At 40.2% G+C, this 12,340-nt stretch overlaps 1 protein-coding gene across 20 annotated transcripts in view; it reads left to right on the top strand.

Moving 5' to 3' along the window:
- LOC117238212 (CUGBP Elav-like family member 2) overlaps nt 1-12,340 on the top strand; it is a 353,266-nt gene that overhangs the window by 52,043 nt on the left and 288,883 nt on the right. For 19 of the 20 annotated variants that reach the window (XM_033502919.1, XM_033502935.1, XM_033502926.1 and 16 more), the window contains 2 exons: nt 210-995; nt 4,509-5,188. In XM_033502919.1, coding sequence (XP_033358810.1) covers nt 4,983-5,188 — 206 coding nt within the window. In that variant the 5' untranslated portion in view covers nt 210-995; nt 4,509-4,982. The remainder of the gene's footprint in view (nt 1-209; nt 996-4,508; nt 5,189-12,340) is intronic. The other variant, XM_033502921.1, reaches the window with a different exon arrangement.

Genomic DNA, 12,340 nt, shown 5'->3' with positions numbered 1-12,340 from the left:
AACCTTCAAATTACAATAGCTTCCTTCCAGTCGAATCGAATTGAATCCCACTCAGAACCATCGTCCGGAAACCACCGTTTTCTGCTTGTACCGATCATCGATTGCCCTCCAATTCCCGTTGCAACCATAGAAGCTAGCATGGAACACGAACGACCAACCCTCCATACCTCAAGACGTCCCAGAAAACTAAGAACACTCGTTCGTTGCAGATGACACTTGGCATTCCGTCGTCGTAGGGTCGACGCAGCTTTCCATCTCCATCATACGCTTTCTACTCGTCAAGAAAATCATCATGACTCGATCGAAGGACACGTAAGAATATTCTAGTCGATCAATTAGTTCGCTTAACGCCGTAGCTAATATCACGGTATATCGGCGAACGTACATGAACCTATGTAACTTGTGAACATCGGGGAGGGAGGAACGGAAGAAAGAAAGAGGAAAGGAAGAAAGGAAAGAAGAGGAACAGAGTGGAAGACGAAAAGAGGAAAAGCCGCGAGATACTAAAGCGTGGCAAAGCCGCGGCAGCAGCTGTGTCGCGGTGAAAGTACGAAAGAAAGTCGAGCGTAAATGCTCGTAGGGGCGCTTAAGCGAGTTTACACGCGGGCAAGCGTACCGTGAGCCGGCTTGAAACGTTAGAAACGCTGGAACGTGAAAACGCGGCCGTGCGCTTGTGAGGGATGCGGCCCATGGGCGAAGGGTGGGGTCTTTGGGCACCGATAAGGCTTATCCGAAGATACGATGGCCGGCTGCTCGGCTCTTGTCGTCAGTCGTAGTGCTCAGGTGGAGTCGACAAGAGCGCCGTTCGCTTTAATTCACACCGATATCGTGAGTTCGCGTCTCTTCTACGTACGAGTATCATCGCTGCTATCGTATCCGGTTGACCGACCTCCAGTTGAATTAGACGCAGCCACGGAAACGCCAGAGGACCTCGACCAGGTGGCGGAGGGTGCTTGAGAACGACGACAACCTTGAAATAGACCAAGAGGAATCAGGTTGGGATCCGTGTATGGGAAAATCACACGATAGGATGCTCGATGTTCGAAGATATATCGTCGGTTTGTTAGAAGAGCGGCGTGTATCTCGAATTTACCAGGAGAAATTTTACATTCTCAATTTTTTGTTTCGATTAGATTTCCTGGCATTGTTATTTATTCCGTTATCCTTCTAGCAAATCGATGATACACGTTTTCGGGACACGACGTATAAAGGGACTGATTCGATATCTACGAGCGATAAAAGAAATTAGAAGATAACGTATAATATTAACCTCGTAAATGAAACGAACGCGACATACGGAGCTTTGTCATTGCTTTTACGTGTTACATTGCACCTTTGGATTATTATCCACAAGTTACGGCAATCTTGTATACGGATGAAGTAGAATCAGTGCCGCGCGGAAACGGCTCTTTCTCCCGACTTGTTCTCTAATCGTCTTGTCCTCGAAACGTCTCGAGATTTTAATTTGACGTTTTAACGCGCGAAGTGGTCAGTGGTAAAGGGATGTGGAGATGGGAATAGAGTAAAACGGTCGAGCCTACGCAACGAGAGATCGACAGGGTAAGAAAGAAAGAAAGGGTGAAGGAGAAAAAGGCGGAAGGAAGAAAGCGAGCGGCGCGAAGGACAAAAGCGTTGGAGTGTAACCCGAGAGAGCAAGGCTCTCTTTCCTGTGCGCTTTTCTCAGTCCGCGGGAGTTACTAGTGCCCTCCCGCCCCCTTCTCACCGTCGTTTCTCCGCTCCGCTCCGCTCCATCTGCTCTGCTCTGCTCTGCTCTGCTTCGCTCCGCTCTACTCTACTCTTCTTCTCGCCACTCTCTTTCTCGCTTCCTCTCCTGCCAGGATTTCGCAGTTCCCAGCTCGCCTACTAAATTATTCGTGACCCCTTTGACACTTGACAGTGGTGGCAGTTCCGGTAATTGTGCCTCTATCTTCACTCCCCAATCTTCAGTCGGACTTTCTTCGTGTTCAGGAACACGATGAACATCTTACCTGCAATAGTTTTTGTTCTTTTATCTTTGTCTACTATGAGTATCCAGAAATTCTAGAATAACGTTGCACATTCAGTTGATTTCCGTTTGTGTGTTTTGTAGGAATCGCTATCTTTACTATCTTCTATACCTTGAATGTTTGTACAATTTTTTAAATTAAAGTTTTCTATATAACGGAAAGGTAGAAAATATGGGGAATTCGTGGTTATTAGATTTTTTTGAAATTGTATAGAAATGTGGAGATGTTTGGAAATTTTGGACCGTGTATTTTTACTGTGATTGGATCAGCTTTCGAAAAATTCCTCTCGACACGATATGGCGCTAATATACGTGACTTTCGGATACCAGAACTTCAATTCGCTGGAGATCTTATTTGGTCGAATTTAGTTAAAATTTAAATAGTATTTCATGATTTCATTTCCATCCTCTTTTATGACAATATTATATTAATAAAGTTATTTATAATCACTTTCTTCGCTAAAAGCATCAGTCTCTTCAGAATTTAACACGTTTCCTGGAATTATGTTTCTTTTTCGTCGCTTCTTTTCGATTCGTCTTGCTACCCTGTGCTACCGACGTTCCTCCAGATTACGACGTTCAACGTCCTCGACTCACTTACGTTTACCCATATATAAAAGCGGATAACAAACAACTGGTCAAAGCGTTTTAAGCGTTTCTTGGAATACAGTTTACTGTAACTGAAGCGAAATCGGACTTGGACGTTCGTTCAGATGCTTTTCGTTCCTTGCCAGTGCGCTCATTACGCTTGGGCGTCGTTTCGTTCGGTTTCATCGTGTTGTCGGTAAATAACGGGCGGAAGCTTTCCTAGGTGCTTCCCAAGCGTCTTCGAACGCGAAGCTTCGAGCACGATACCTACGTTCGAAACAAAGGGACACTCGAGCCGCCCGAAAATCCCCGAAGAAGCTGCAGATCGTCGAGCGAACAGGCAACATCGCAGTTTCTTGTCTCTGTCCCATTTTTTAACGCTTTTGCTTCCGGTAAATACGTCCGTCTTATGGTGACTTGACCCGAGCTTCCAGACCAAGATAAAAGTGCAGCCCGTACATAGAGTGTCTTTCAAAGTATGAGCGATAGCGATAGCGATTTTTTTAATGGTAAATTTCATCTTGAGGAAGATTCAATGGAAGCTGTTGGTCCTTTTGAATTATAAGTTAATCGCGACTGTAAATTATCGCTTTGACAGCATAGAATCGGAAAATCTAGTCTAATTTCTTTACTCGGAAAATCATATTTCCTATCACATTTCAAATTAGTCGAAAGTTTTTACATTCGAAGACATTCCGTGCTATTGAACAAAGCTGTATCTGAAAGCAACAGAGCTGGAAACCAAGACAGAGGCAACTCACAGGAGCAGCGAAGCGAAAGTCGCGATCTTGGAAGGATGTAGAAAATAGCGAACGAAGAGCACGTTAAGGGAGATCGAGTCGTGACTCTATGGTGGTTCGCGGTGGTGCGGCCTGTATACGAGCCGAGTTTCTAATTAAACTTAAACTTTTAATTGACTCGTTGCAAGGTCGTTTCGCGCAAAAGGTGTCCCACGTACGCGTTCCAACTGTCTGCGTTACTCCAATTTTATTCGTTTTCTCCGTGTTCTTCCTAGATTCGTGGATGGTTTCACGCTGATACGTTATCTTCGTAAAGGGTATCCTCCTTTGGAAGAAACATGGGCCTTCTTTATGACCACTTCGCTGCGAGTTACTTAGGAACGAAATGAGGTATTCGCGTCTGTAAATCCCTAGCAACGAAATATATATGCGTGGAAGTAATTGTAGGTGAAGTGATTTAGTCTATGACGATGAAAGTGTTAGGCCAGTGCAGTAGCCCTACTTGCTGTCGAAGAACCATTAGGTTTCAAAGTAACGTGACTTTTTAGATACGTAGGTACATGTGGGATAAATTGAAGCTGGATATTACAAATATTCGTAACATTTCAAATTTCGTTTTAAGATCTACGAAGACTTCGGTACTTGCTCGTTTAACGTGGCGAATGTCTAGATAAAACGATAACACGTTCTTTGTTAACAAAAGTTATCTTTATGGTTCGATTTTCACACAATCAATACGAATGTGTGTATTATTGTGAAAGTTTATTTAGATTCTCAGAGACTTGTCTATCATTTAGGTCGTTTGCTATCGAAATTTTCCAATTATCTGAACAAACGTAGATCTGGGTCACCAATTCGACGGTGACGAAAGACAAAACGAATAAAACTTTTGTACTGACTTAACAATATTCTCTATGACTCTGTCCGCGGCATAAGTGATTTTGAAACCGTAGAGTAAACGTAGAAATCTGTATAAACGTTAAATCGTATCATTATGCCATCGTTAAATTTTACGTATTTCTTTTTCGAAACGATAAACCTGTGAGAGTTTCGTATTCATCCTGCGTAAACGAAGCAATGCTTTTGAAAATACATATACGTGGCGCGATTACTCATTTCGAAGCAAAACGTTCGAATAATATAACTACTTTCTGTTTTTATTTCTGTTCGTATAGCCAATCGAGGGTCCGCGTGGTCGATAGCTGGGATTATTCGACAGCTTCGTATCGAACGTTAAACGTCGCCAAAGTTACGCCAAAAGTCTGCAGTAGTAACATTGAACAGATTTCCCTAGAGACAGATTGGTGTCTGTATCAGTGCAACCGTATCTCGTGAACAGTGTATGCTTTCTGTGTCTAATATTCAAAAAAAAAAAAAAAAAGAAAAAAAGAGAAATAATTCGTGACCGTACAATTGATGATTCGGTGGAATTGTTCGAATAAAGAAAAAGAGGAGTAGAAAAAGTGTGTTTTCTTGATGAAAGTTCCGTTTGTATATCCATAATCCGGTGGTTGATTCGTACGTGTGTAGTAGTTAGTGTTTGAGGGTTGATACCTTCAAACCGGAAACGTCGAGTAATCCTGTCTTCCTCAAGGATAAACGAGGCTGAGGGAGGGAGGCACCGAGAACCGGTCGCAAGGAGGATTCCTATGAAAATGCTTCAATCTTTGAATGCTCTGGCGGGTAAGATCTCGCCGGGCTCGCCAACCGACAGCAACGCAAACAAAGTGCACATGCACAACAACAACAACAACAACAACAACGTCGTGCATCATCATCATCCGTACTCGAAGCAACAGGCGCAGCAGCCGTCGCCGTCGTCACAGTCGAGCAACGGCGACCAAAAGGAAAACACGTAAGTTTGATACTTTTTCTCTTTATACATGCATATTGTATATATAGTATAAGCGAATATACACATATGTGTAGGAATGAGTGTGTTGTATTAATTTTTCAATCGTTATATCTAGGTGAAAGAATCTCTTATACGCTTGAATTTCAATTCAATTTGGAAGTTTTAACGCGAGTCGAATGGTTCGTTATAAATACACCTGTCCCTAATCATTTTTTTGGGTCATCTTCCAGTTATACGTTACAATTAGGTGCAAAAGATACGAAAAATTCTGAATGGAACAAGTTTGCCAGAGAGAACGAAACTGCATCAAAGAGACGTATCTATGCGCTCGCGATAGGAAACAATTAATTGGTTGGGTGGGAAAAAGTGGGGTAAAGAGAGTGACACAGTCACGAAATCACTTTTCTGTCATTTCGTTCTTTATGGAAGAGTGACAATTTATTTGAAACGACCTTTTATGAAAATGAATTTTTCAAACTTGCCCAATCCTACAAAATTTTCGAACTTCGTAGAACGCTTGGCGAGTATGGAGACAATTTAGCAGAATGTACTCTGTCGAATTCTCGAGCTAAAAAGTTAAAAGTTGCAAAAGTGTAAAAGTAAAGGAATTTGAGAAAGGAAAAGTCGAAAATATTTTATCGCGATCCCGAAATATTACATGGAATCTTATTTTTTTCTATCATACATTTCGAATACTTGAAATGTGAGAGGATTTTTCTTGAAACTTATTATATTGAATATACAAATCATATCGATAATTTTAACGTAGCTTGAGAAAGGTTGTATTTTCATCTTTAATAATTCAACCGCGCTACTGTAACGTAATACGAAATGTAGATTTTTGAACGACAGAATTGCGTAATGGATCGTGCAAAGAGACGAAGAAATATGATAATACCAGCTTTATTTCTTGTACGATGTAATTGCATGCGAAAAACAAGAGGTTCGAGTAGTTGAGCTTATTCGATAAACAAGATAAGAAAATCAAAACTCATGGTGCCGTGCTAGTTAAATTACGGCGAGCAATGTCGCGATAACAATGAAAATGCAATTTAATGCTCGTTACGGGCCACTTCCCGTCTACACCCGCTACTTTTTTCCATCATCGTGTTATTTGCAAAAGCAGAGAGTAAGATACTTCGCTTAATGGAAAGGTTGTCCTCCGGGAATACACGATGCGAGTGGCCTCCTCCTTGAGAAAAAGCCAAGTGAATAATAGCAGCTGCGACGATGCGTTACGTAGATTCTGTAAATTGGAGCGGTGTTTCTTAAATTAATTAAGCGATCTTTCTTCTGACTGTTTTCATGCTTTAAGTCGCACAAATAAATAAACGAATAGATTCCATATTAATAATACTTATTAATTAATATGTATACTTCTTTTACTCGAGTAATAAAGCTGATTCGAGAAAAAAATTGTAACGTTAAAAGATTCAATTTCCAAATAGCGTAAATTTTCCTTACAGAAGTAATCTTATTTTTTAAATGCTTCGGAATCTCGAATCCTTAATGAGAATAATCGTAAAATATGACCAACTCAGAGTCTTATATTTCAATCTTTAAGTTCAACAATTCCTCTTTTTCGAATCATATCGATTCAATCGATTCAATTTATCGTTTTAACTTAATCATTACAATTGTGAACGTGACAATGTAGTTTCAGCAAATGATAGGTTAGCATTGTACAGATACACGTTACAGTCAAACGCGACGGTAAGAGCGGATGCCGTTTATCTCGTACAGTAGTATGCGCATCTTCCGTCATTGCGAAACATCATTCGTCGAGTCGTCGCGAAAGAACCGTGCAAAAGGTGCAAAGTTGAGAAGAGTGTTTCTTTGGTTGTCAGGCGTAAGGGTACAGCGAGCAGGCGCGGGACCCGATACGTCGGCGTGCCCTTCTTCGTTATTTCGTTACGTCGCGTAAACGTGGCTCGCGCGAATAGCGTTCGCGGAGAAGGGAATAGAAGCCTAAAATAACTCGGCGACATTCCTGGATACGAGAGAGGGCAAGAGCATAGTCCCGGCATCGTTCTCCACGAGCGAATCTCCGTCTCTCTTTCGACCCTCTTTGCGCCTGTTCTCACCTTTGTACAAAGATCTCTCTTATCCAGCCCTCGCGGAGTAAATGCTTCTAAAATATGCACCCGGCTAACATAAAATGCGATATTCGAAGGGCGGAATTCCTGGTCCAAGGACTCGGAGAATTCTGAGGGAATTCAGTTGTTCGCGGGCGGAAGGATTCTGCCGGTAGCGCACGATGAAATTAAGTCGTCTCGCGATCCGAGACTTTCGCCCTCTTTTCGGTCGCATTTTCCGGATTTCCGAATTTCTGAAACGTGTTGTGGGTGTTAGGTGTTTTATGTACAGCATCGTTAAAGGATTAAAATCATTCAGTTTTTCCGTGCAACGGTTTTCCTGCCGTTATATAATTTGGGAACAGATTTTTGTCACGCTACAATTATCATAGCCATGAATTGAAATAATCAGATGTATAAATTAACTAACAGTTTAAATTTGCTGGCATATACTTGTACCTGATGCTTGTTATAAAAAAATTATTATTTCGCGTTTAAAATACTCTTTTCATCGATACTATCGAAATAAAATTATCTAAGAACTTTCGCAACCGTACTATTATCATTCTCCAAATTTTTACAACGCATAATTATTTGTTTCATTCGTAGAAAGGAGAGCACCAACTTAAATAGTCTACTCAATGTACCAAAAAAGAAAAGGAAAGATAATTTAAAAGCAGTCGTAGTCAAAGTCTCAACAAAAATCGCAACAACAAAAAATAAATTTCCCTCATATTAGACCCCTAAACGAATGCGATATTTTTCCATTTTTTGACATAGTTAATGCGTTTTGTAACATGCGAACCATCGACAGTTTCGCGCGTATCGAATCCATTTTCGCGCCATAATATTCGAATAATTGAAATTCTATCGCGTTAAGAATTTAACATAAAAAATCAGGCAAGTTGGTTAGTAATCGCACTAGCAAACACACACCAGCCACGATACACTGGATCACGTTCGATTACGGGTTACGCGAAGACGTTGTATTAAGTCGTCACGTAAATCTTGCTTAATGCTTAATAGCAGCCGGGCTCGGAACTTGCGCTAGCTCGGCTGCTCATAGAATAATAAGATACAGCCGCAACGAGTAGTTAATTATGGGAAGTGTTAGGCAGCGTTGGTGGTCTGTGGCGAGTTGCTTGGATCGAGCGCATAAGTTCTGCAAAGAGGCGTTTAACGCGTGTAGGGAGCTCGATAGATGCAAGGGTTAAGTGATATGTACGGCTCCGGGGAGGAATTCGCTTAACAAAAGGGTCACTAAAGGACCCTAAAGGTCGTGCGAGGGTTCTCCTATCTAGATTCGAATGCTTTACTCGTATCGGGAAACTACACCGAAATTAATTTCCACTTGTCGACAAGTACGGATTTCTATCTTTTCGTTGTAGTTGAGACGAAATTGCGCTGGTGTAACCATAGTTCCGTCCCGTCTCGTGAATTACGTAAATATTTGTTAACACGAACAGCGTCTTCGCAAGTCGAGTTTATCGCATCGTGACGAGTCTGGAGTCATATCGATAAGAATCTTTATTTGTCCGTGAAGTAGCGTTGCCACTCTGCAAGTTGAGAAAATTGTGTTTGTTGTAGATTTCCAACGTTCCTTTCGGATAATCGTGTAATATTTTTGTTTTAATTAGCTAGAGTCGCGCTTCAAATAATTTTTTATCGTCTTCGAAACGAATTGAAATTCTCTTTGAAGTCCTTTCTTATGAAAACAATATTAAAAAAATAATAGTCGGTAATGAATTGTGTAACGAAAAAGTTATAAATGAAATATTGCGCTAACGTAACGTTAGTCCTTAATGGTTTAAGCGTAGGTTTTGAGCTAAGCGTCGTAACGTAGAATTTTTCATTTTGATCCTTTAAACTATGGTCTATTTTAGTTGATTAAGACGGGTTGAGAGCACGCAGATCACTAGTCTAATTAAGTGGCTGCCCCAATTGCTTGGGAATTTTATGGAAAGGCTTAAAAGAGCATAAAACGAAAGACAAAGTACCATTTACTGTGTCATGAAAATGCAGAAATGAGTTATGAAGGAATTACGTTAAAGGAACGCATTTGTGAGAAATACGATGCTAACGTTAAAACAGTATTTAATGTATGTATGTATGAGATATGTATATGCGTATGCTTTTGCAAAATCATGTCCCATTCATTTTTAATTGATCGTAGATAAGCAAAATCGACGGAAACGTTCGATTTATAAAAAAAAATGACCACCATTTCCTGATAATTTATTTAATTTATGAGATAACCGTTTCTAATTTTTTATAGTAATAATAATTCTATTTTATACTCACGATACTTTAAGATTTTTAGATCGTATTTACTCACCGCGTTATCTTATCGATATATACGTTTCGACGCTAGAAACTTCTATTACTGACGCAAGGAAAGCAATCTGGGAAGGGAAAAGCCTATAGAATCATTTTTCAAACGTGTATTCGTTTCTACCGAACTCCGTATACATACCATGGATATATAATGGCCAACTTGTACTTTACGATTACGTTTATTTGCGAAATTGATTCGAAAGCTTGCTCTATGTAATCGAGGATTAGTTTTTTATCGTTATCGTTGTTTTCTCAGAGATAAGTAGAATTCCGCGTCAAACGCGAAACCTGCACTTTTGAAATTAATCACTCAAAAAAGAGTATAGCAGCTATAAATGGAAGGTTAAATTAATCTGGTATGAAACGAATAAAAATGAAACAACATACATATACGTACTTCAAGTGAAAAAAAAAATGGAAAGAAAAGAAAAGTATAGGAAATATTCTGGCAGAAAATAAGGAGAAACAATGAAACTCGAGGCTCGTCGTCGGTAATCTGGCAGAAAAAGACTAAACTAAGTATCTGGAACGATACCGCCTAAGAAATCTGACAAATCCGACAAATCCAAATGCGAAAGATCGTAGAAAATACGCGCCTATCTGTAACCTCGGACCATCTTCTTTGCTCGTTCCACTATCGACTTCTTCCACAGGTTCCCTATTTACGGATGTGTACGGCTGTCCGTGTGGGAGTTGAACCACGTTCCGTGATGGTCGCAAGGGAGGCATATAAGCGTTGTGCGGTGTCCTCCACACCGAGCACGTACCACGTAGTCGTGATATTGTCACATGTCTCTGGTGCAAAGCTCCAAATTGTATCGTCGTCGCGTGCTGCATGTGCCAGCGATGATCCCTCCTGCTCGTTTGCCCGCTTTTCCCCCACGTGTTTTCTCGTTTCTTTCGTATTGCTACTTATACTGGCAACGACAATAACATCCAACACGCTCGAGTGATCCTTTTTCTTTTTGAGCTGACACTCTGCCTTGTATCTAGCACGTGTGTCTCGTACATGCGTGTACGTGAGGGCTGCAGAGGGTGAATGTTGAGAGGATACGGTGGTGTAACAGGCTCTAGCAGCTTTTCCTGCCACGATCGAGACGGCACGTCCAACACTTGAGAAATGAGAACGCGGCTTGGCTGCTGGCCCACGAAAGTGTTGTTGGTTCATAATCGAAGATTTTGTGGTGAGATTTAGAGAGAAAGAGACAGAATGAGCAAAGACTTTGGAAAGTTTATTGCGATTTCGCAGAGGGACTCTACTGGATGATTCGTTCGAGAGGATAAGAAAAATAGACATTAGCCAGCAACGTTTGAGGCGAATGCCTTTCGATTGATAGCAGAGTGCTTTTTATTTATATTTATAGTATTTAAACAAATTTTTGTTTTGTTTTACGTAATAGTATAGTTGTTTTTTTTTAAATATCTTGTTTTGTATTAATATTTCTGTTTTGATAATTCTTGCAATGCACAGAGAACACGATGATGATTTAAAACGTCTTTGTTGTTTGAGATATAATCTAAAATTATTGGGTCGCAACGAAAGCTGCTTGTTATTTAATTAATTCTTCGCTTAAGCTTCACAACTGTTTCAAACGAACGTCTGTGCTAATTGTTTTGTCCTGGTCCAGCAACGCAAATTAGATTATTACTCGTTCTTTATTTCTTCTTTCAACAATTCATTTTTATACTCGTACACGTAGTAAAGTGTTTGTGTTTTAATTTAAATTCTGCCTCTATTGTGCAACAGCGTTCCATTCATGTAGGGAGGTTTTTAATAAATTGCATTGTTGTTTCGACTATTTCTTAATTATTATTTTTAGGTAATTTACAGTTTCATGATATCTAACCTGGGCGTGTTTGCCCATATGGATTAATCGTCGTATTTAAAAAATTAATCAAACCACGAGGCAAAAATACAATTCTGCCATCGAAAGGTGAAGTGTTTCACATATACATATACAAATTACAGAAAACATTTTGAAATCTCATTAGCATTGTAACGAGACACGACTGTCGTTGCTGTATTGCTTATGTTAGTGAAATTTGAAACAGATCTAAAAATAACTTTGCAAAAATCACCAAAGTATTCGAATTCAATTATTCGCTACATTATACGTCCTGAAAAAAGTAATCAAGTGACATCAAGTGCGGAGAACGTGCCAGTTACGAAATAATAAGCCACGATATTTAGCGAGACCATCTCGTTGTATGTTTCAGACTACTATTCACGCTGTATACCAATGTTTCGCCAAGTGTATGTTCGCAATAAATATCCCGTAACTTTTATATGCAATTTCGGATTTCGGGTTGGTTTCAAATTTCACTATTATAATCACGATAGTCGTGTGTCGCTACAGTGGTAAGGAAATTTGAGGATGTTTCGTACAATGTACGTAATATATCCATAAAGGAATTCTGTGTTAAGTGAATACTTTCGTGAATCACAATGTATCGTTGCGCTGCAACAAAAAGATCGCACGTGCGAATTTATTTAGGCGCTTAATGGAATTGTTGCTTCGTTCGTTAATTCGTGAGTTTCTACGCGGTTAACTGGTCAATGAAAACGCTTTTAACGGGTCTATAGTAACCTGTCGACGGTAATTCTTTGAGGAACGAGCACGTGGTATCGCGATGCGGAACAACTCGACAAAGAGAAGAGACAGAAGTGAGCGTGAGACATTCGTATTAGCGCAATTTGTTAGATCTATAAAGCGACCGCGAAGTAACACAACCGCTGATGAAT

Source organism: Bombus vosnesenskii, unplaced genomic scaffold (assembly GCF_011952255.1).
Source record: "Bombus vosnesenskii isolate JDL3184/JDL3185 unplaced genomic scaffold, Bvos_JDL3184-5_v1.1 scf7180000013444, whole genome shotgun sequence".
NCBI classification, from domain to species: Eukaryota; Metazoa; Arthropoda; class Insecta; order Hymenoptera; family Apidae; genus Bombus; species Bombus vosnesenskii.
This window is presented reverse-complemented; position numbering and strand designations above follow the sequence as displayed.